Genomic DNA, 20,684 nt, shown 5'->3' with positions numbered 1-20,684 from the left:
CCTCCAATTTCAAAATATAAGCTTGAAGCTTCAAGCTCAAAACTTCATTGACTCCATTGACTTTACTTTATACACGTCAACAAAACTTCATTGACTTTTCGATTTATCTTGTCATTTCCTTTGTTACTTGCACTTAGTTTGGTTTGTCTTAACCAAATTTGCTCTTGCATTATTCAAGAATTCGTTTTTTCAATCTTCTTCATTTCTTTATCAAAAAGGCAAAGTAATTATATGAGAAAATATTGTACTACTTATTTTAACACTTCGAATTCCATAGACCATTTTAAATTCGCATCAAAGAAAATAAATATTGGCGTATCCAAAAGTGCATGAACGGTAAATTGGAATACAAATTAATCACTAGTAATGTTGCACATAAATTCTCATTATTTTTTATTCACATAATACTCCATAATACAATTTGATTAAAGCTACCACGAAACATATTTCTTCAAAGATGACTGAGACTGATCGTGTGCCAAATAAATATCATCGCTCTTCACTGCAAACACATTTAAGTGCCTTCTAAGATTGTATTCATGTTGGTTATAAACATTAAAAGTTGCTTGCTTCGTACCCCACCAAAAATGACAAAAGAATAAAGTAGTGCCAAAAAGAGTAGGGCAGAACTTCCACTCATAATCTTGACCTACAACAATTTTATGAAACCCTAAATCGTCATCGTGTGATGCACAATGCAACGTCAAAGGTTGGGAATTTTTCGGGAGAAGATTTATGATGCGAACCCTCTTATCCTTACGTCCGACGAGGTAGCCATGAGAACCAAATGACTGCAAAATGATTGCTATTACAACGTTTAAATCTTGAACATGTTGATATTTAGAGAGAGTGAGATGATTAAATAATCCACCCCATTGATTTCATTAGGCAAAAATAAATCTGATTTTTAACTCATAATTTAACACAATCCTAAAGATTTATATATATTCAATTAATTAATCAGATCAAGTTATAAATATGAAACGCAACGATCCAACTTAAATGCGGTGAGTTACTAATGCATTAACGGTACATCGGTTTTGGAGTCTTAATATGGGTCCTTATTTACTTTGAATTGGTGTATATTTTTCGTAACAATGATAATTATTATGGTTTTTAATTGCGCTCATATTTAAGATTATATAAAAAAAATGATTTGTTTTCATTATTTTAAATAATAATGGATGAATTCGCACGATAAAGTTTGTTTTTTTAGGTTACACATGGTGAGTCGGTGAGATAATTGGTGAGAAAGAGTATCACAGTGCTGCAATTGAGCTGGACTCCTTCCTAATCACTTGCCTAAGAGCCTCAAAGGACGCAGTTATGCATCATAAATCTCCATTGGAGCGCCAAGCCGACACTATACAAACGAGACAAAAGCAAAACTCATTCTTTTATGCACCTAATTTATGTAAAATCAGTTAACATAAAGTAAGAGAGAATAAAATAGAAACGACTTTAGCATAATGGAATAAGTATATGTTTTTGTGCAGACATTTACTCCCTCCGACCCATTAAAATATGTTTACTTTCCATTTTCGTCCGTTCCGTAAAAATATGGGCGTTCTATTTATGGAAAGTTGACCCCAACTCATTACCCTTGTACATCTATTTATTTACAACTTATACCACTATAACCCACCATTACAACTCGTTAAACATTAGTAATAATGTGGGTCCCACTAACATTACTTCAACTATCCTTCATAATTTCTCTCTTACTTTTATCAATTATGTATTAATTATCGTGTCATTTCAAATACATACGTTTTTATGAGTCGGAGGAGTATTAGTTTCGCCATCTTGCCTATTTTGCTTTTCATCTCTTAGTTCTGGTACAAGATCTACTTGTGTGTGTTTAGTTTGTTGTTTTTTTTTCAGATCTATTGCATGTCAGTGGGAAGTTGTGATTACTCCCTTTATCCTAATTAACATCGTTGGACTTAGCATGAGTTTTAAAAAATATAGTGGAAAATAAGGGAGGAAAAGTTAGTTTAACATAAGTCCTACTTTTATGTATTAATTTTATAATAAAATATGAGTGCAACAAATTAGTGGAATGTGAAGTTCACTATCAAAAGTAGTAAAAAGTAAGGGCATTAATTAATTAGAACAGCCGAAAAGTGAAATTGATGTCAATTAATGAGGCACAGAGGGAGCACTTTTGGTATCTTTCAAATTACTGTGGAAGTCACACAACAGATTTAGTCATAGGGAAATGACCAAACTCATAAGCTAAAACTATACTATCCTCTAATAAAGACACTTACACAAGCACACTTTCATTTACCGATCTAACAGTATAAGTTTGGGTAATACAAAAAATAATACACCAAATCTTGATACTGATCAGGTGTTGAAGCTTATTCCAGATGCATTACACTCTTCCAGCAGTTTGAGGATGTTGTGTTCCGGGGCACTCATTGACGGCATAATCCGTCCAGGAGGCTGGGGTTTTGGTCTTGGAATCTCGGGTTCCATGGCCATCCGATCCTCCAAAACCGGCATCTCCCCCCTCCGGGATACGCCTGACAATGCTCTTTCCTTCCAGATCCTTCCATCCTGGGAATTTCCAGAATTATTACTTGGTCAAACAAGCTCAAAATTATTCAATCCATAAAACAAACAAAACCAAACAAGTATGCAAGAAATAGACAAAAGCTAGAGGAACATTCCAGAATATGTACAAGGTCGCCATGGAAAGGCTCGTAGGAAGGCTTGTACCTCACAAAATTAACATGACTGGGTTTTTCGTGTTCTTCGGTATAAGGCTAACATAGCACATTCAGGAAAAAAGAGGATAGAGATGGAGAAAAGGCTTCATACATCAAGATGGGAGGCCTAAAAGTACATTGTCAGCAAGAAGACAAAAACCCGACTGCTTAGCAAAGCTCGATTCCTAGTTTAGATCAAAGATTATGTGACTGACACCAATGTATATCAGACGCGATTTGATTATCATTAGCTACTATTGAGATTGCAAGCATAATAAATTTCACTATGAGTATATCCATAGGATTAGGCATGCACAAACCGACCCGACCGGCGGTTAACCGCCGGTTCGGGCCCGCCGGTTCATGAACCGGAACCGGGCCCGGAACCGGCGGGTTGAACCGGCAAAAGGGTTGAAGGGTCGGAAGGGCCGGTTCAGGTTCGGCAATATATTGAACCTGAACCGGCGGTTCAAAACCGGCGGTTCGGCGGTTCGAACCGCCGGTTCAAAGGGTTAAATAGTGTTTCGTAGGTTAGGGGTTCGTAGGGTTCGCGTAGGGGTTTAGTGTAGCCGTTGGAACCGGCGGTTCGCGGGGTAAACCGCCGGTTTTTCGGGGTAAACCGCCGGTTTGTCGGGGTAAACCGCCGGTTCGGGAGCCGGTTTCTAACGGTTCCGGCAACTTTTCAGAGGCTAGGCCGTAGGGTCAGTGTGTAGGCCTGCAAAACCGGTCAGAAACCGCCGGTTTTCGGTCAGAAACCGGCGGTTTTCTGACGGAAACCGTGGACAACCCGCCGGTTTAGGGTTGAACCGCCATATGTTTTTGTATATGCAAAAACAATTACATAATTGTATTTGTATATACTCTAGTCGATGAAGTATATTTCTCTATACGGCTAAATGAGGGAAACTTTTGACAATTCTACTATATTTGTTGATTGTTAGACGAAACTCAACATTTAAAGTTGAATTGCTAAAGGTGTCCTTAATTTAGTTATGTAGAAAGATCTTCTTCGCCGGTTAAGAGTATATATATAATACACTTATACGTTTAAGAACTTCAACATCATTTCTTGTCATTTGTAATTAGTTCTTCACTAGTAGTCTCATTTGTATTTAAATTTTGTTTAAGACTTCAAGACCGCCATATGTTTTCAATTTGTAATTGTTGTAACTTGTAACGTGTAATTTGTAAACATGCAATTTCAATAAAATTGCAACTTTAGCCGTATTTTTTTCAATTTTATTTACTCACATTGCATACAAAAACAAACTTGAAAAGTGTAATTTAATTTGATTAAAATTGAAAAGTTGAAAAATGCAAAAAAAAAAATAAAAAAAATTCGTCGAACCGCCGAACCGGCCCGGAACCGGCGGTTCAAGCCGAAAACCGGCGGTTTTGAACCGCCGCGTAACCCGCCGGTTTTTTGAACCGGAACCGGAACCGCCGGGAGCTAGGCGGGCCGGTTCAGGTTCGGCAATTTCTCGACCCTTGAACCGCCGGTTCGGGCCCGGAACCGGCGGTTTACGACCCTTGTGCATGCCTACATAGGATCATATTCCGAATGAAGATTGATTAACATGTTCTCAAGCAACCCTCAAAAGGAGGAATCATCATAAGTAAAAAATCAAAGAAAAATGAAACCAGAAACAATAAGCTAAGCTCATTCACAACTCAAGCAAAAGGTGCAACATTGGGAAATTAATATAGTTTCAGAATGTTCATGTGACATTAATTTTTGGGATATTATTACAAATCATATCATATTAGAAAACTCAATCATGTTCATCCTTATATACCTCAAGATACCCAAATGAGTTCATATAATACTTTAAGTAAGAAAATTTGCTTTCATATTTCCTATTAAAAAGGCAGTATCCTCCAGCAAGGATCGACAACAAATCACTTGAGGCTATGTTCTACTTGATGCGAAGGAGATCAAGCTTACATTAAGAATTGAAGGCTCGGGTTGTGGACACAGGATGGGCTGGTCACTGTCAAGAGGCTCACTTGGATGTTCAACGGGCTTAAACTCGACTGCTAGTTCAATCCCATGGGGGGCAGAAGACGTAGCTGTCGACAAGATAGCAGTGGTTGTAGAATCTGTGCTAGAAGGCAATACTCTCCCCCTTTCATCCTATACATCAAGGAAGAAACTTACCATAAGCATAACACACACCAGAAATGCCTAAATCAAAGCTCAAAAAAATACAACCAAGATATCATTACAATATCTGAATATCAATGAGGAGAATTGATTTTGTATGCTAAATATAGAATGATTGGACAATCAATAATCCAATATCAACAACAAACATACACCTAAGAGAAGTAACCTTGGCACCTTGTAAAAAAGAAATCCAATCCTAGCAAATTCTTGACAATAATCCAAAAAAATACATATCAATTCAGCACAAACAGATAGAGAAACCAAACTATCTAAGAAAGTATTTCAATAATGACTATTTGCTTAAATTAGGAGCAAAGTAATCATTTTTCTCTTAAAGATTAGTATGCCTTCAATCAAAGTGATGATCTAATTGACCAAAGTTTCAAAGGGAGCAAGAATCATGAAAATTCCACTAGAATTCCAAAAGCTTGATTCAATTAGGGGAAAACTTGCTCAAACAACTAAGAAAACTTTAGCATAATCAGATTACATAACATAACTAGATAGCATCATCAAGCCATATATATGCCAAAAATCCAAGAAACAAGTAAAAGCTTAAACATAATTAAATCACATAACAAATTAGATAGTATCATCCAACCCTATGCCAAAATCCAAGAGAAAAGATAACAAAAAATCCAATCTTTAAGATAATAATAACCAGAAGAGAGAGAGAGAGAGAGAGAGAGAGAGAGAGAGAGAGAGAGAGAGAGAGAGAGAGAGAGGGAGAGAGATGCTCACAAGAGCACTTTGAGAGCGGCGATGGTTACCCCTGGCAGAAAATCTTGAGAAAATTCCCACCATTTCTCAGCCCCAAGACAAAGTTGAGCTCAAAACTTAAAAAAGGGGCTGAGCTGCCCAAGCTATAGATCTCAATCCGTCAACCAAAAACGATGGAGTTGATAGGGACCTCGAGCCCGAAGCCCAAACGACCAACTAAGCCGTGGCCCGACATCTTTTATTGTTAGTTTATTATTTAATTTCCTTGTTTAGCTATAGTATTTTTGGAACACAAACCTTGCTCCTCAAGCAAGATATTTACCGTATTTTAGCATAGGATTTATATAAATCTTTTCGGGTTTTCTTCTTGATTCTTTCCCGAATCGTACAGTCGAATCAAGTAGGGTCCGGACTCTATAAATACTAGAGTCCATTAGAGAGTCAAAAACATTGAGAAATAAAGTATAAACTTATTCTCATTCCTGGTTCTGGCGGAAATCGCCCCCTAGCACCTCAACTAGGGTTTATCTTCCTTTTATTCTCGTGTCAAACGTGCGTGCTCAATCCCGATAGAACAAGGTTCTATCAATTGGTGCTTCCATTGTTAACTCTTCCTCCATCCAAATCTCTCAAAACTCACTACTCACGACAAAATCCTCACAATCTCAATCCAAACTCCAATCATCACAGCCACGTAGCCACCGCTTGTTTCCATGGCTTTTATTCAGGAATCTTTACAACAACATGCTCTCCGTGAGATCCTCGTGGACTTGCGCCAACTGGTTGCTGCTCATGGTGAATTTCTAGCCAATTTCAGACGTCATACACTGACCGAGGAGCCTCCGGACAGCCTTGTCGAGCGCTCACCTCCACATCCACCGTGGAATACTCGGCCGCCGGCCCAGCAGCCAGTCGTAGAGCCTCCGCGGTGTTGGACACTTCCTCCGTCGATCACACAGCCGCCGCCGGGATTCAAGGCAGAGCCCTTACCGAGCCTTCGCGTCGATCCCCCTCGCTTTGACGGCGAAAATGCTCAGGATTGGATTCATAAAATCCAACACTACTACAATAATCAGTACATGCCGCTCCATGATCGTTTATACCTGACCCAATTCTTGTTTGATCATCCAGCAGCGGAGTGGATGACGTACTGGGAGGCAAACAATAAAGGCAAAGGGTGGGACGATTTTCTATTGGCAGTCCGTTACCAATTTGCTCTGGGATTCACTGTGGAGGTCAACGATGAAGAGCAATTAGGTGGCAGTTCGTTGTGTGTTGGTATCCCCAACGAGGTGATGGACGCCGATGTTGTTTCACAAAAATTTGCATTGGAATTGGTGTCTGATGATGTCCCTAGCAAGGTCGGCGCTCCCTCTGATGGAGTTGTTCTCTCCGTTGCATCAAAACGTGTTACAGACTCACTTTTTGTGACTGATCCTAGCGACGAGGCTCTTAAGTTGTGCGAGTTTTCTAGCCACGAGGTTGATGGTGATGATGCTCTTCTTGCTGTTGAATCTGCACAAATAGATGCACAATATATGGCTACTCCTACACCATCCGATAGTGATTATACGGAGTCATGTCTCGAGCAACAAAATTTGCTCGGTGTTGGTGATCAAAACTTGTTCAGATTGGAACAAACACTCACCACCGATGGTCGCTCGATCCCTCCGCGTGTACTCAGTTTTACTGTTATCATGAATGTGAACGGTGAAGATTGTGGAGTAGAAGATGGTGCGAAGATGGACTACTTAGTAAAGCATGGTTTGGAGCTTCCTCATCGGGAAAAGCAAGATGAAGATTCTGTTGCAACTGACATTGAACGAGGAATGAGACCTCAACATGAAGATGAAAGCATTCCTACTTGCTTACAGACGGGATCAGTCAAATCTCAAGTTCCGTCCCCGTGTCCGCTGAATCTTGAGATGGAGATATTGTTGGACCATTTTACGGCCAAAATGACGAAGCAACAGGGGGAGAACATGAAACAGCCTTATTACCAAATATCTGTCAGCTGCCCCCTCTCCACCAAGCTGAGCAGGCAATTTTACGCCCCTTTTTCTGTTCTCGGGTGGCATTCTAATTCCGAGCTCTATGCTAATGTAGTGCACAAAGGAGATACATCTAAGGCTGGTCATTACTACAGCTTCATTCACTTACACTCCACTGAATGGTACATATCTGATGATTCTCGAGTTTCTGCTGCAGATGGTGATGAAGTTTTCGAGCAGATGGCATATATTCTGCTCTACGCTCCGCACAGCACTCTCTGGTTTACCGATTTCATTCTAGCTCTGCAGTCATCAAATGGATTTGCTTCTTTAGTGGCATCACAACTACTCCCTACTTTTGAGCTTGGACAGGGTGATGCAACTATTTTGCCTCATGATAAGGAAGGAAACGGATTAGAGACTAATGGAGATTACAAGCAGCTACAGACTACTATTTCCTTCGTTCCTGACTTTACAGAACAGTGTCAAGATGAGATTTTGTGTGGGGGAAATGGAGCTGGTGAAGCTGATAAAGATCCAAGTTTAACCAGTGAAAATAATTTAGTTGCTGATGGAGATGAAGGTTTGTTTGCTGATGAATATTACCAATTTGCATTTTGGCAATTGCTATTTTTATGCATATGGCTTGACCCGTCTGATGTTTTGAAAAGGAAACAAGGCAGGGTGTTTCTAGTTTTGCTTCATGCAACCATTTTTGATCATTTGAAGGAAGTTGAGAATAATGTAATCATGGTAGAGGGTTTCAATTCAGAAGAAGAGAGTAGCTGGATTGATGTTGTAGCAAACTTAGGTGGGGAAATCCATGCAGCCTCCAGGGAGTTAGGAGACCATGTCGAGAATGATCTATCACTCGATTTTGGGATAGCAGCTTGTGGGGATAATGACAAGGGATGTCTGTTCGTTGATAACAGGAGCTTCTACAACATTGGTCTGCCGAGATCGAGGCTTATAATTGGGCCGAACATTCAGTGTTTTGGCTTGCTTGATGAGTTTGGCAATTATACTATGCGGCCATGTCTCTCGAGTGCCGTACAAGTTCACGCATTTGATGTGACTAAGGCCTTGCAGGAATCAGGAGGCGTAGACCTTTGCTTTCCGATTGAGGACGAGCCATTCCTCCTCGGATACAATATAGATGGGGAGCGAGTTATCGATGGGTTCTTCTCTCGTCCATGGCTTCTTAACAAAAATCAGTTTTCGCTGATTCGATTATTCACTACGAGAGAGGGCATGATTGCTTATCATTGTGGTGTTTCTAAGCTTGATGAGGCAGATGGGGTTGCCAGGTGTTTGTTGGAGTTTACGATAGGTGTGACGGGTTCTCTGAAGTTCGACTCATGGCCACCGCGACTTTTCGTCATCATTGGAGGTGGTTCTGGTCTAGGAACGGGGAGAACTTGGATTGCTGCTATAGCAGACATATGTAGGGAAGCAAATGCAATCTCAAGAGAGTTTGAAGAGGTTGTTCTCAACGTTATGCTGCTAATGATTCAAGCCCATTTATTAGCTAAACGGAGTACAAGAGCAGTATACAATCCAGGTAAGAATCCTAGCATCAAGACCGAGTCGTCAATTAATTTAGCGAGTGCAGATGAAGGGCTAGAAGTTCAAATTGGAGCAGAGATGGCAAGCTTGGAAGCTAGGCAATCAGCTGCAAAGGAAGCATACATGGCTTGTGGCTCCTGTGTGTTGCTTCAATTTCGAGCTTTAGAACACGGAGTTATAAAGTTGATCTTCTGCTGCATTTTCTTCATATCCGCCTTGAGGACAAGGCGATTGTTATCGGGGAGGGAGTTGATAGGGACCTCGAGCCCGAAGCCCAAACGACCAACTAAGCCGTGGCCCGACATCTTTTATTGTTAGTTTATTATTTAATTTCCTTGTTTAGCTATAGTATTTTTGGAACACAAACCTTGCTCCTCAAGCAAGATATTTACCGTATTTTAGCATAGGATTTATATAAATCTTTTCGGGTTTTCTTCTTGATTCTTTCCCGAATCGTACAGTCGAATCAAGTAGGGTCCGGACTCTATAAATACTAGAGTCCATTAGAGAGTCAAAAACATTGAGAAATAAAGTATAAACTTATTCTCATTCCTGGTTCTGGCGGAAATCGCCCCCTAGCACCTCAACTAGGGTTTATCTTCCTTTTATTCTCGTGTCAAACGTGCGTGCTCAATCCCGATAGAACAAGGTTCTATCAGGAGTCCAGTTTCTCAGAGAGAGAAAGCGAGCTCATTTATATATGTGGGGAATAAAATCTTGGCTTGTAATTTGGGTTTTCTGCTGGGATTCCATTGTCTCAGACACACTTGAATTTTTACACAGCAAATAAACTATGCAGATTGAATAATCAAGTTTAATAGGTGGCGCTAAATAATCGTTATTGTGAAGCTTCCGTAATGAAGATCAAGAAGACGAAAACACCACTGCACTTCGGATCCTAACAAAATGGCCACTGTTTTATGGATAAATATGAGCCACTTTATTTATGTGAGTATTAGGCCACCCGCTTACGCCGTGACGGAACCGGGGCGGGACGCGTTGTAGCGTCTCGTCTCGTCCCGTCCCCAGCCCGCCGGATCCCCAGTCCCGCCATGACCAATCGCGTGACATCTCGCCACGCGCCGGGCCGCGAGTGGGATTCGTCACGCTGAAGCAATAATTCATTTTTTTTAAAAAAAATCAAAGTAAAAAAATAAATAAATTGTGAAAACTGTAATGTTACCGTTTTTTATAGTCGTTTCCAATTTTTTTTTTACTCTATAAATACTCCTAATTCATCATCATTTCACACACAACTACACATCTATTCTTCCCAAATCATCTTCATTTCCTCTACAATTTTCATCTCAAATCATCTCTCTTTTATTCTTCCCCCAAATTTAATCGATCTCATGGATCCATATGAGAAAATGCGTCAAATAATGGAAGAATCACTTGAAGAAGATCGACACCGGGAAGCGGAGGAAGCCGCGCCGCCCCAAAGACGCTCCCGGACTTACATCCATCGTAACCGGGAGGAAGCCGCCGCAAGGTTAGTCCGCGACTACTTCTGCGATAATCTGGTGTGGGGAGATACCTACTTCCGTCGTCGTTTCCGCATGCGGCGACCGCTATTTCTCCACATCGCAAATACATTGGCGGGCCGGGAAGAGTTCTTCCAAGAAAGGTTCGACGCCGTCGGCCGTCCCAGCCACACGACGCTGCAGAAATGTATTGCAGCAATCCGTCAGCTTGCGACTGGACAAACGACAGATGTGTTCGACGAATACTTCCACATTGGAGACACTGGGAGAATGTGCTTGCTCCAATTCTGCAAAGGCGTCCGGGCAGCCTTCACCGACGAATTTCTCCGGAAGCCAAACACGACAGATTGCTAGTTCCTGCTCCGCCTTCACGAACATGTGCATGGCTTCCCCGGGATGCTTGGCAGCGTCGACTGCATGCACTGGTGATAAGTCGTATTCTAGGCCTTGGTTACTGGTCAGTATAACGTGCATAATAGGAATATATCTGCAAAACAGTTGCTAAAGTGTGCAGGGAAAGGGTTCCAGTCAGAAGGAAGCTATCGGATAACTCAGGTGAAAAGGGCATCAGAATGTTGCTATCCTAACCAGTATGCATGCCAAAAAGGCTCGAGATGGAGAAGAAGGATTGCTGGAAAGATCAGCCACAAGTAAGGGCAAAAGGGTCATTTCGCAAAGAGAGTCTACCCTAAAAATCAAGGGGCAGACCTCCATATAAAAGGGAGCCACTTGGAGAGAGAAACCATCATCGATCATAGGGAATCATAAACTTTATGAAAAACACTCTTAGTTAGAGTAGTTCTCTCTCGGCAGATCAGTCCTTCAGCCTAGTCTTTCATATTCTCGTTCCTCGCCACAGCCATGGTCACCTGAGAGTTTCATCAGTTCGTCGGAGTTCCGCATTATCTCATTCCAGCCAGCGTGTTTCGTAGTGTTAGCAGTTTCATCGCCCGGAGTGGCAAAACAATCTTTATTTGCTTTCTTAGTTAATCGCACTTTGTTTTCTTACGTTGGATCGGTTACATTTTCAATATTTGCTTACTTTGAAGTCTTAGTTGTGATCCAAACGTTTTTATGATATGAAGTCGTTTTTTGTGCATCGGTTCCTGTTTGATTTTGTTTCTTTCTGCCTAGATAGCTTAGATATAGTTGTTACGGTAATTTTTAAGTGTTGCGAGCATGTTTTCATTTCCGAATTGATATATCTGAGTTCATGAGTTTAGATAGCTGTTAGATTTTAGATCTGAAATGGTTAAGTGTGAAAGCCTAGTTTACGTGATTTTTGCCACGCTGCATGCTACACAGTGCGCGTAATCTCAGGTACGTTAGTTTAATCTTTTGATTTGAAGTTTAGATTGTAGATCTGTTTTTGTGAAGTTGTTAATCTGCATTTCTCGTTCATGGAATCTGAGTTGTTTGATTTGTGTTCAGACTTATTGGAGAAGACAATGTCCACATCCAAATTTGGGACAACTTTTACTTTTTAGTTACTTTTTGCTTTTGTCCTTACTTTTCTCTACTTTTTCTGCTGGTACCCTACAGATCTGTCAGCCTAGTCACCTAACTACCACTTATTCTCTGATATTCCGTTTAGCCTTTTATAGTAACCCCGTACCTTCCACATATTTTCTGAAACATAATGTTCCCCCACTCTCACGTACACAGCTGCTTATCAATCATCTTTCACCCCTCCTAGTCAGTAAAGTACCACCTGAATTTCCAGTCTAGTTAGAATCTCAACCTCGAGCGTGGTAGCTAACCAACCTTTCCAGAATATCACCACAATTTCCAAAGCGCATTCATCTTTGTGGGATTCGACCCTTACATCCACTATACTAGTCAGTAAAAGTGGGTTGAGGAATTATTGATACCAGGTTCAGGCTTAGTTGGGACTTCCATCCTGTTCAGTAGGATCCATCCTTGGCTTGACACGACACCTGCACACAAACCTGCTCTATCAAAATGGCGTCGTTGCCGGGGATGTTACTGCGTTATTAACTGTTATTGTGAGTGATACTTTTGCGTATATACTGTGCATAATTCTTTTTTTTCTTTTTCTTTCAGTTTATGAGAAGCAGTTAGGCTCCTGACCAGTGGAGACCGAAGATACTCCAACGAGGAACCATACTCGTGACCACTCGTTCTGGCATGTCGAAAGCCTTGTCTGACCTAGGCACGAGTAGTGACGAAGAGCAAGACACCATAGAAGGACCTATACCGGAAGAGATACCACTATTGGAAGGCAACCCAAAGAGAATGGATGTCCAAGGAGATGATGATCCAGAGATCGGAACGCTGAACGCGCATACCGAAGGAGAACCGCCGCAAGCTATAGTTGTCACCCTAGGACAGACGGCTTGTGATGTGAAGCCCCATGTTATTGCAATCCTGCCCATGTACTGTGGGAAAAGCTATGAAGGCCCTTACGAATTCCTTCATGAGTTATGTAAAATTTGTAGGGCACAGAGAAGGCCAGCGGGGGCAACCGAGGATGACTACAGATTGAAAGCTTTGTCATTCGTCTTAAAAGGGGAGGCCAACACATGGTTCATGCGCCTACTTCAAGTCAGCATTCTTGGGTGAATTTTTCCATCATCGAAGACGTGCGCATTGAAAAGAGAGATAACAAGTGTGAAGCAAGGGTACGATGAACCCTTGAGTAATTATTGGACGAAGTATATGAGTCTTTTGGATGCATGTCTGAACCATCGTATGGCCGATATAGAGATACATCATACCTTTTTTGAGGGGATGAACAAGGCAACAAAAGACTTGGCAAACTCCTCGTCAAGAGGAAGTTTCACGCAACTAAGGGTCAGTGAAGCGAAAAAGGTCCTGGGGAAGCTTTTGAGCGCAAAGAAGGAGTACGACAATTCAAGGGATGGCTACAGCAGAGAAAGAATTGCGAGTGCTTCGTCTACTGACCATGAGCAGAAGATAGAGCAGAAGTTGGATTTGAAAATGGAAGAGCTGAAGAAGACGCTCCTAAGCGCTATCGAAAAGAACGCACCACCATCTTCTCCAACTGGGAGCTACAAGGGTGCAGAGCAGGGATATCAAGGACCGGGCTATGATCAGCCTAATTACTTCGTCAACATGGAGCAAGTCAATGTTGCAGAGTACTATAACTCTAGTGGGAATTGGATCCAAGGGAGTCAACGGGACGCACCATGGAGGGACCATCCAAAATTTCGATGGGGAGATGGGAACCAAAATCAGGGCCAGGGTCAAGGCCAAAACCATTACAACTCCCACCCGAACCAGAATCCCAACCGTGGCCCAGCAAATCCAGACCACCAATTCAACTGGTCAGGAAGAAACCAACAACCCCATAACCAAAACCCCACAACCAACAACACCACAACCAAAAACCACAAAACCAGAACTCGAACTCTGTTTATGTACCACCCCACCAAAGAAACTTCCAAAATTACCAGAATCAACCCAACCTGGGTCCACAACATCAGCAGAACCAGAACCAGTTCCAAAGCCAGAACCAGAATCAATATCACCAAGACCAGTACAACGCTCCTGGCTAGTATAACCAATATTCACCTAACCAGAACTAGCAAAACTTCCAAAATCTCCAACCCAATCAAAACCCCCAGTATAACCAGCACCAAGGGCCAAGTCAGTCCCAATACCCTAATAGGTCGAGGCAATCTATGGAGGACATGATGGGAGAACTGCTCGCTTGCAGCAGAGTATCAAGGGTGAGTTGCAATCCAACAATGAAGTAGTGCATGAGATGCAGAATGCCCAGAAGGAGCATAAGGCGAACATTGATATGATGAATAGGCAGTTGGCCCAGCTAGCAAGTTCGATGGGTGAAATGAAAGGGAATTCAGGGAAACTCACGTCTACAGTCCATGTACCTGAAAAGGCAAACGTAAGCAAGGTCACATTGCGTTCCGGTACTACCTATGAAGGACCCCAACCGAGGAAGCCCAGTGGGGAGCCTAGTGGGACAAAGATACTGAGAGACGTCGTCTCGAAAGAAGAACTCAACAGATCTCTACCCCAGATGCAGGATCCGTTTTTGTTGGACGAAACACTAGTGGAAAAGGATGTAACCAAGGGCATACAACCCAGGGGAGACCAGCCTAAGGAGGTGGAGTCCATGAATGAAGCTCCAGCCCATAATGTGCCCAAGAAAGATTCCGGAAGGGCTGAGGAAGCAACGGTAGACGAGGCAAAAGGAAAGAAACCGTTCCCTTACCGTTTCGTGACTAAGAGAAAGAAGGAGAACCCAGTGGATTACTTGTCAATTTTTGGGAAACTGGATGTTACCATACCATTCCTCCAGGCCGTGAAACTACCCCCACTTGGGAAATTCATAAAGGAATTCATAGCCGAAAAAGCCCAGGAGGATGGAAAGATCATGGTGGAAGGGATAGCTTCAGCAATTGTGCAGTAAAAGCTACCGCCCAAGAGAGCCGATCCAGGTATGTTCACTTTGCCTATAACTATAGGAGATGTAAAAATCGAGCATGCAATATGTGACCTGGGAGCTTCTATAAATGTTATGCCATTGTCAGTTTATAATCGTTTGAAGGGAGTAACGTTATCAAGCACTAGGGTATTAATCCAACTGGCTGATAGGTCATGCATAAATCCTGAGGGTGTGTTAGAAAATGTGTTGGTGAGAGTGCATGATTTTACTTATCCTGCTGACTTTTACGTTGATGTAATTGACCCCCTAGTCCAAGATTTTCTTGAGACCGAATTATTGCAGGAAAAGCTACAAGCATTGGATGTGTATGGACAGGCTGATGTAGAGGCAGCTGCATGGTGTGATCTGATCAGTAGCCAAGGGTTAACTGACGAAGAGATAGAATGAGCAATTAAGGACTTCTGCCAGAAATCAGAATTTATTGGAGTCGCAGGGGCTAAGCTACCAGTCAGTACAGATGAATTTTCAGATGGAGAGTTATAGAAGGAAGGGGATGCTGCAAGGAAGCCTCTACCAGCAGACACACTTCCCCCACAAGTTGAGTTGAAGAAATTACCAGCAACACTGAAGTATGCTTTCTTAGGGAAGGAAAACTCATACCCAGTGATTATTAGCAGCAGCTTGACGAAAGAACAAGAGGCAAGGCTACTGATCGTTCTAGGCAAGAACAAAAAAGTAATTGGATGAAGCCTTACAGATTTGGTGGGAATAAGCCTCGATGTCTGTATGCATCATATCAGGCTAGAAGAAGGAGCGAAAGCACATCGAGATTCGCAGAGGAAGGTGAACCCCAACATGCGGGAGGAAATATTGAAAGAAATCTTAAAGTTGTTGTCATTAGGGATTATCTACTCGGTGCCCGATAGCGAGTGGGTCAGCCCTGTCCATATGGTTCCCAAGAAGTCCGGGATTCAGGTGGCTAGTCACTGGTTGGTGGATCTGCATAGACTACCGCAAGCTGAACGCCGCAACCAGGAAAGACCACTTCTCCCTACCGTTCATCGATCAGATGTTGGAGCGACTGGCTTGGAAGAAGTACTTTTGTTTTTTAGATGTGTACAACGGGTATTTTCAAATCTACGTGGACACTGAAGATCAGGATAAGACCACCTTCACTTGCCCATTTGGAACCTACGCGTACAGACGCATGTCGTTCGGTCTTTGCAACGCTCCGGGAACATTTCAGCGATGCATGATGAGCATATTTTCTGATCTAATTGAGGAATGCATAGAGATATTCATGGATGACTTCACAGAGTACGGAGACTCTTTCGACTCATGCCTTCATCATTTGGATATAGTCTTGGAGATATGTCAAGCGAAGAGCCTAGTCTTGAATTTTGAGAAGTGTCATTTCATGGTCACAGAAGGTATCGTCCTAGGGCACGTGGTGTCAGAGAGAGGTATCCAGGTGGATCAAGCCAAAGTGGACGTCATTTCCAAACTACCTTTCCCTACTGACCAGAAGGAAATAAGGGGTTTTCTGGGGCATGCAGGATTTTATCGACGATTTATAAAGGACTTCGCCAAAATCGTCCAACCTCTTACCAGACTTCTTCAAAACGAGGTGGAGTTCAATTTTGATGAACAGTGCAAGGCTGCTTTCAACCTTCTCAAAGAAAAGTTGGTATCTGCACCAATTATCCGGGCTCCTGACTGGGAGCATCCTTTCAAAATTATGTGCGATGCCAGTGATTACGCAGTGGGCGCTGTTCTAGGCCAGAAAATCGAGGGAAAAAGGTATGTGATCTTTTATGCGTCTAAAACTTTAAATCAAGCTCAAAGGAATTATGACACCACTGAGAAGGAGATGCTGGCCGTGGTGTATTCGTTCGAGAAGTTTAGGCAGTACTTGTTGGGATCCAAGGTCATCGTCTATACTGATCATGCAGCCATTAAGTACCTGATTACCAAGAAAGAATCCAAACCACGATTGATCCGGTGGGTACTTCTGTTACAAGAGTTCGATTGGGAGGTGGAAGACAAGAAAGGGGTCGAGAATAAGGTCGCAGATCATTTGAGCAAGATAGTGCACGATGGGAGCAGCGAGGAGGTACACGACCGATTTCCGGAAGAACACCTACGTGAAGTGATTTTTTCCGCTAGAAAATTTGATTGGGATGAAGTAATGAAGCTTACTGGCCAGAATGTGACAGAGAGAGGGAAAGAAAAAGTAGGGCAGGAGCCATGGTATGCGGACCTAGCCAACTACCTAGTTTCGGGAGAGCTTTCAGAAGTGCCAAACATCACCAAAGCTCAAAGAATGAAGATCAAGAGTGAAGCAAAATACTACTTTTGGGACGACCCATATCTTTGGAAAGTAGGAGCAGATCAAGTGATAAGAAGATGCGTTCCTGACTGAGAGCAAAGGGACGTACTAATACATTGCCACTCCTTGACCTGTGGAGGACACTTCGGTCCCAAGAAAACGGCAAGGAAGATCTTGGATAGCGGATTTTATTGGCCAACCCTCAACAAAGATGCCTATGAATTCTGTAGAAGTTGTCAACTGACCGGTGGGATCTCTGCACGAGATGAAATGCCACAAGTCCCGGTCATTGTTTATGAGCTGTTCGACATATGGGGGATGGACTTCATGGGTCCTTTTCCCTCGTCATATGGAAACTTGTATATCTTAGTTGCAGTTGACTACGTCTCTAAGTGGGTAGAAGCCAAGGCCACGAGCACGTGTGAAGCAAAAGAGGTGGCCAAGTTCCTCAAGAGCAATATCTTCAGCCGGTTCGGAGTACCAAGGGCCATCATATCCGACCAGGGAACACACTTCTGTAACCGCACTATCGAAGCCTTGATGAAGAAGTACGGTGTACACCACAGATTATCTAGCCCCTACCACCCACATGCAAACGGTCGAGCGAAAATCTCTAATCGAGAGATAAAGAACATTCTGGAGAAAACCGTCAACCCTTCTAGGAAGGACTGAAGTGTGAGGTTAGAGGATGCTCTATGGGCATATCGGACAGCCTACAAAACTCCTATAGGAATGTTCCCGTATCGAATCGTTTTCGGAAAGATGTGCCGCTTACCCGTTGGGATCGAGCACCGAGCATACTGGGCAGTACAGCAAGTAAATATGAATGCTAAGGCCTGTGAAGAGGAACGGAAGCTGCAGCTACAGGAGTTAGAGGAACTCAGATTGGAGTCATTTGATTCCGCCATGTGGTATAAAGAGAGAACTAAACTGTGGCATGAAAGAAATCTGAGGACCAAAGACCTCCATGTCGGCTAGAAAGTCCTCCTTTTCCAGTCGAGATTGAAGCTAATGCCTGGGAAACTCAAGTCGAAATGGACGGGACCTTATGTAATAACCGCAATCCGCTCTAATGGAGCAGTGGAGATTTCAGGGAGTCTTTCTAACTCTGAACCTTTTATCGTAAATGGACATAGGCTGAAGGTGTTTATGGAGAATAGTAAGGTGGGTGTAGTAGATGAGATTCCACTACAACCACATACTGGGGATGCATACTGACCGGTAGATAGGAATTTGGAGTTCCACTGGGCTCGCCTCTTTTAGCGTAATTTACATATGCTGGCCTAGTAGAATTCCAATTTTCCTAAAGGAAGATGTAAATATTGTAAATACGTGGTAGTTAATCTTTTCATGCAAGTTAATTTTTTAAAACCCAAAAAAATTTTCGGACCTCAAATATTAATTTGGAGCACGTACTGATCACCAGAATGCCAATTTGGTGAAACTCCCAATTTTATTTAAGTGCCCTCTTTACTTTGTTACTAATCTAGGAAAATATAGGGGGAAATCATTAAGAGACGAAATTTGAATTTGGGGGCTTGTTGCAGCTTTGCAGGCGGACAGAAAAAGATAGACGACGTCCAATCAGGAGGCAGAGCTCTCAACCGTCTCCCACACGAATCGCCGCGACTTGGAAACCGCCTGTAGCTGGTTACAAACCCTCAACTGCCCTTTTTCCATCCTAATAACCAAACTGTCTCTCCTATTTCACTTCACAAACCCTTACCTCCATCCCTTTCTTCCAAAAATTTTCGCCGTCATCCACCGAAACCAACACCCATATTACCACCCGAAATCGTCGATTTAAGCCATGGGAAAAAAGAAATGGGCAAAGAAACAAACCGGTGAGAAAACCCCTTCAACCCGCAGGGAAGAAACCCCAGAATCGCAACAGCCAACAGAAGAGCGGCCGTCGAACTCGCAACCACAAGAGCCAAGTCCTCAGGCTCCGGCGATGGTCTCTTTGAATGCACTAACAGAGTTCCTCAGACAGCAGGACCTGAACAAGGATTGGGCGGCTGCGTTGGCAGGGTTTAGCCAAATCGGAGGTGGAGCAAGCATGACCGGAGAAGCCCCGGCAGTACCACCCACTTCCATTCCGACTTCCTCAACAATTCCACCAGAAAGGGAATCTCCCTCGGCGACCACACCGCCAGAGCCCTCGGAACCCACCCAAACTCCACAACAAAGCGACTCGATGGATATTGACCCCATCTCCGCCTACTATGATTCTGACCCAGGGGAAAGGGAAGCGAGAAGAAGAGAGGAGCAGAAGAGTCAAGAGGGAGGAGATGAACTAGAAAGAATGTCGGTAGCGGAGTCTACTCCTCAAGAAATGGAGAGGGAAGAAATAGATCTGAATGAAACGGCCAGAAAGCAAGGCCTTATGACCGATGAGGAATTTGAAGCGCTTTTAAGCCAAGTGACTCGGATGGACGATGACACTGCCACGATGGCTGAGGGTCTGGACCTCGCATCAGGGGCAGTAGGAGAGGGTGGAGGAGCGAATACAGGAAATAGCTCGGAAGACCAAGTCAACCAACCAGAAGATGAGAGAGAAGAAGAGACAGAGTCAATAACTCCCCAGACAGAGGCGAGGGGAAGTGATGCGCAGATTGAGGAAGAGAAAGCAGTAGCAAGAACAGAGGTACCAGAACCAGTGGCACCTCCAGTGATAAAACCGAAGGCCGTCAAGCAGAAGTTGGTGTAGAAGAGCGACCCTAGGGCGGAACGGCCGAAGCCGGAAAGGGTATCGCTAAGATGTCTAGGAAGGTGGGCATCTAGCAAGGCGAAGGCGAACACGGCAGCAGATCCAGTGGAGGTTTTAAGTGAAGAGGAACGGACCACTCTCACAAAACCTAGGGAGGAGTCCTTATCCGCTACTGACTTGGAGGATACTGCGATGGCAACCGAAGTGGTCTCCCCAACGCCGAGTGACCAGGGCGAAGAGACTGAGCAGATGGCTGAGGGGCTGGACCTCGCATCTGCTCCAGTCGGTCACGACGAGCCAGGAGAGGAAAGTACCCGCATCCGCTTAGAGACCAACCTTCATGCCCAGGACCAGCCTTCAACACAAGCTGAGAAGAAACCGGAAGACGAGGATAATCGTGATGAGGAGAGATACCGTAAAGAAAGGAAAAGGAAGGGGAAAGCCCTTGTGACAACCAGGCCAAGAAGTAAGAAACAGCGCACAAGTAACACCGGCATTGAGATCAGAGAGCCAGAGCAAGTGATCCCACCACACCGTCAAGATACAAGTGACAGCGAGTACATAGCCAGCAAGGAGTCAGGGTCAGAAATCGACATCTTGTTAGAAG

General features: G+C 43.3%; 2 protein-coding genes across 2 annotated transcripts; one reads left to right on the top strand and one right to left on the bottom strand.

Annotated features, from left to right (window-relative positions):
- Nucleotides 1–2,106: 2,106 nt before the first annotated feature.
- LOC121756077 lies at nucleotides 2,107–10,058 on the bottom strand. Its single transcript, XM_042151535.1, has 4 exons — nucleotides 9,821–10,058; nucleotides 5,626–5,780; nucleotides 4,663–4,851; nucleotides 2,107–2,565 (listed from the first exon to the last, which is right to left on the bottom strand). Exons 2-4 carry the CDS (start codon nucleotides 5,686–5,688, stop codon nucleotides 2,353–2,355), a joined length of 465 nt encoding a protein of 154 aa, XP_042007469.1. The 5' UTR covers nucleotides 5,689–5,780; nucleotides 9,821–10,058; the 3' UTR covers nucleotides 2,107–2,352.
- A 9,119-nt stretch (nucleotides 10,059–19,177) lies between these two features.
- LOC121754610 (MAP7 domain-containing protein 1-like) lies at nucleotides 19,178–20,077 on the top strand. Its single transcript, XM_042149939.1, has one exon. The coding sequence runs from the start codon at nucleotides 19,178–19,180 to the stop codon at nucleotides 20,075–20,077; it is 900 nt and encodes a 299-aa protein (XP_042005873.1).
- Nucleotides 20,078–20,684: the final 607 nt, after the last annotated feature.

Source organism: Salvia splendens, chromosome 11 (genome assembly GCF_004379255.2).
Source record: "Salvia splendens isolate huo1 chromosome 11, SspV2, whole genome shotgun sequence".
Lineage (NCBI taxonomy): Eukaryota > Viridiplantae > Streptophyta > Magnoliopsida > Lamiales > Lamiaceae > Salvia > Salvia splendens.
This window is presented reverse-complemented; position numbering and strand designations above follow the sequence as displayed.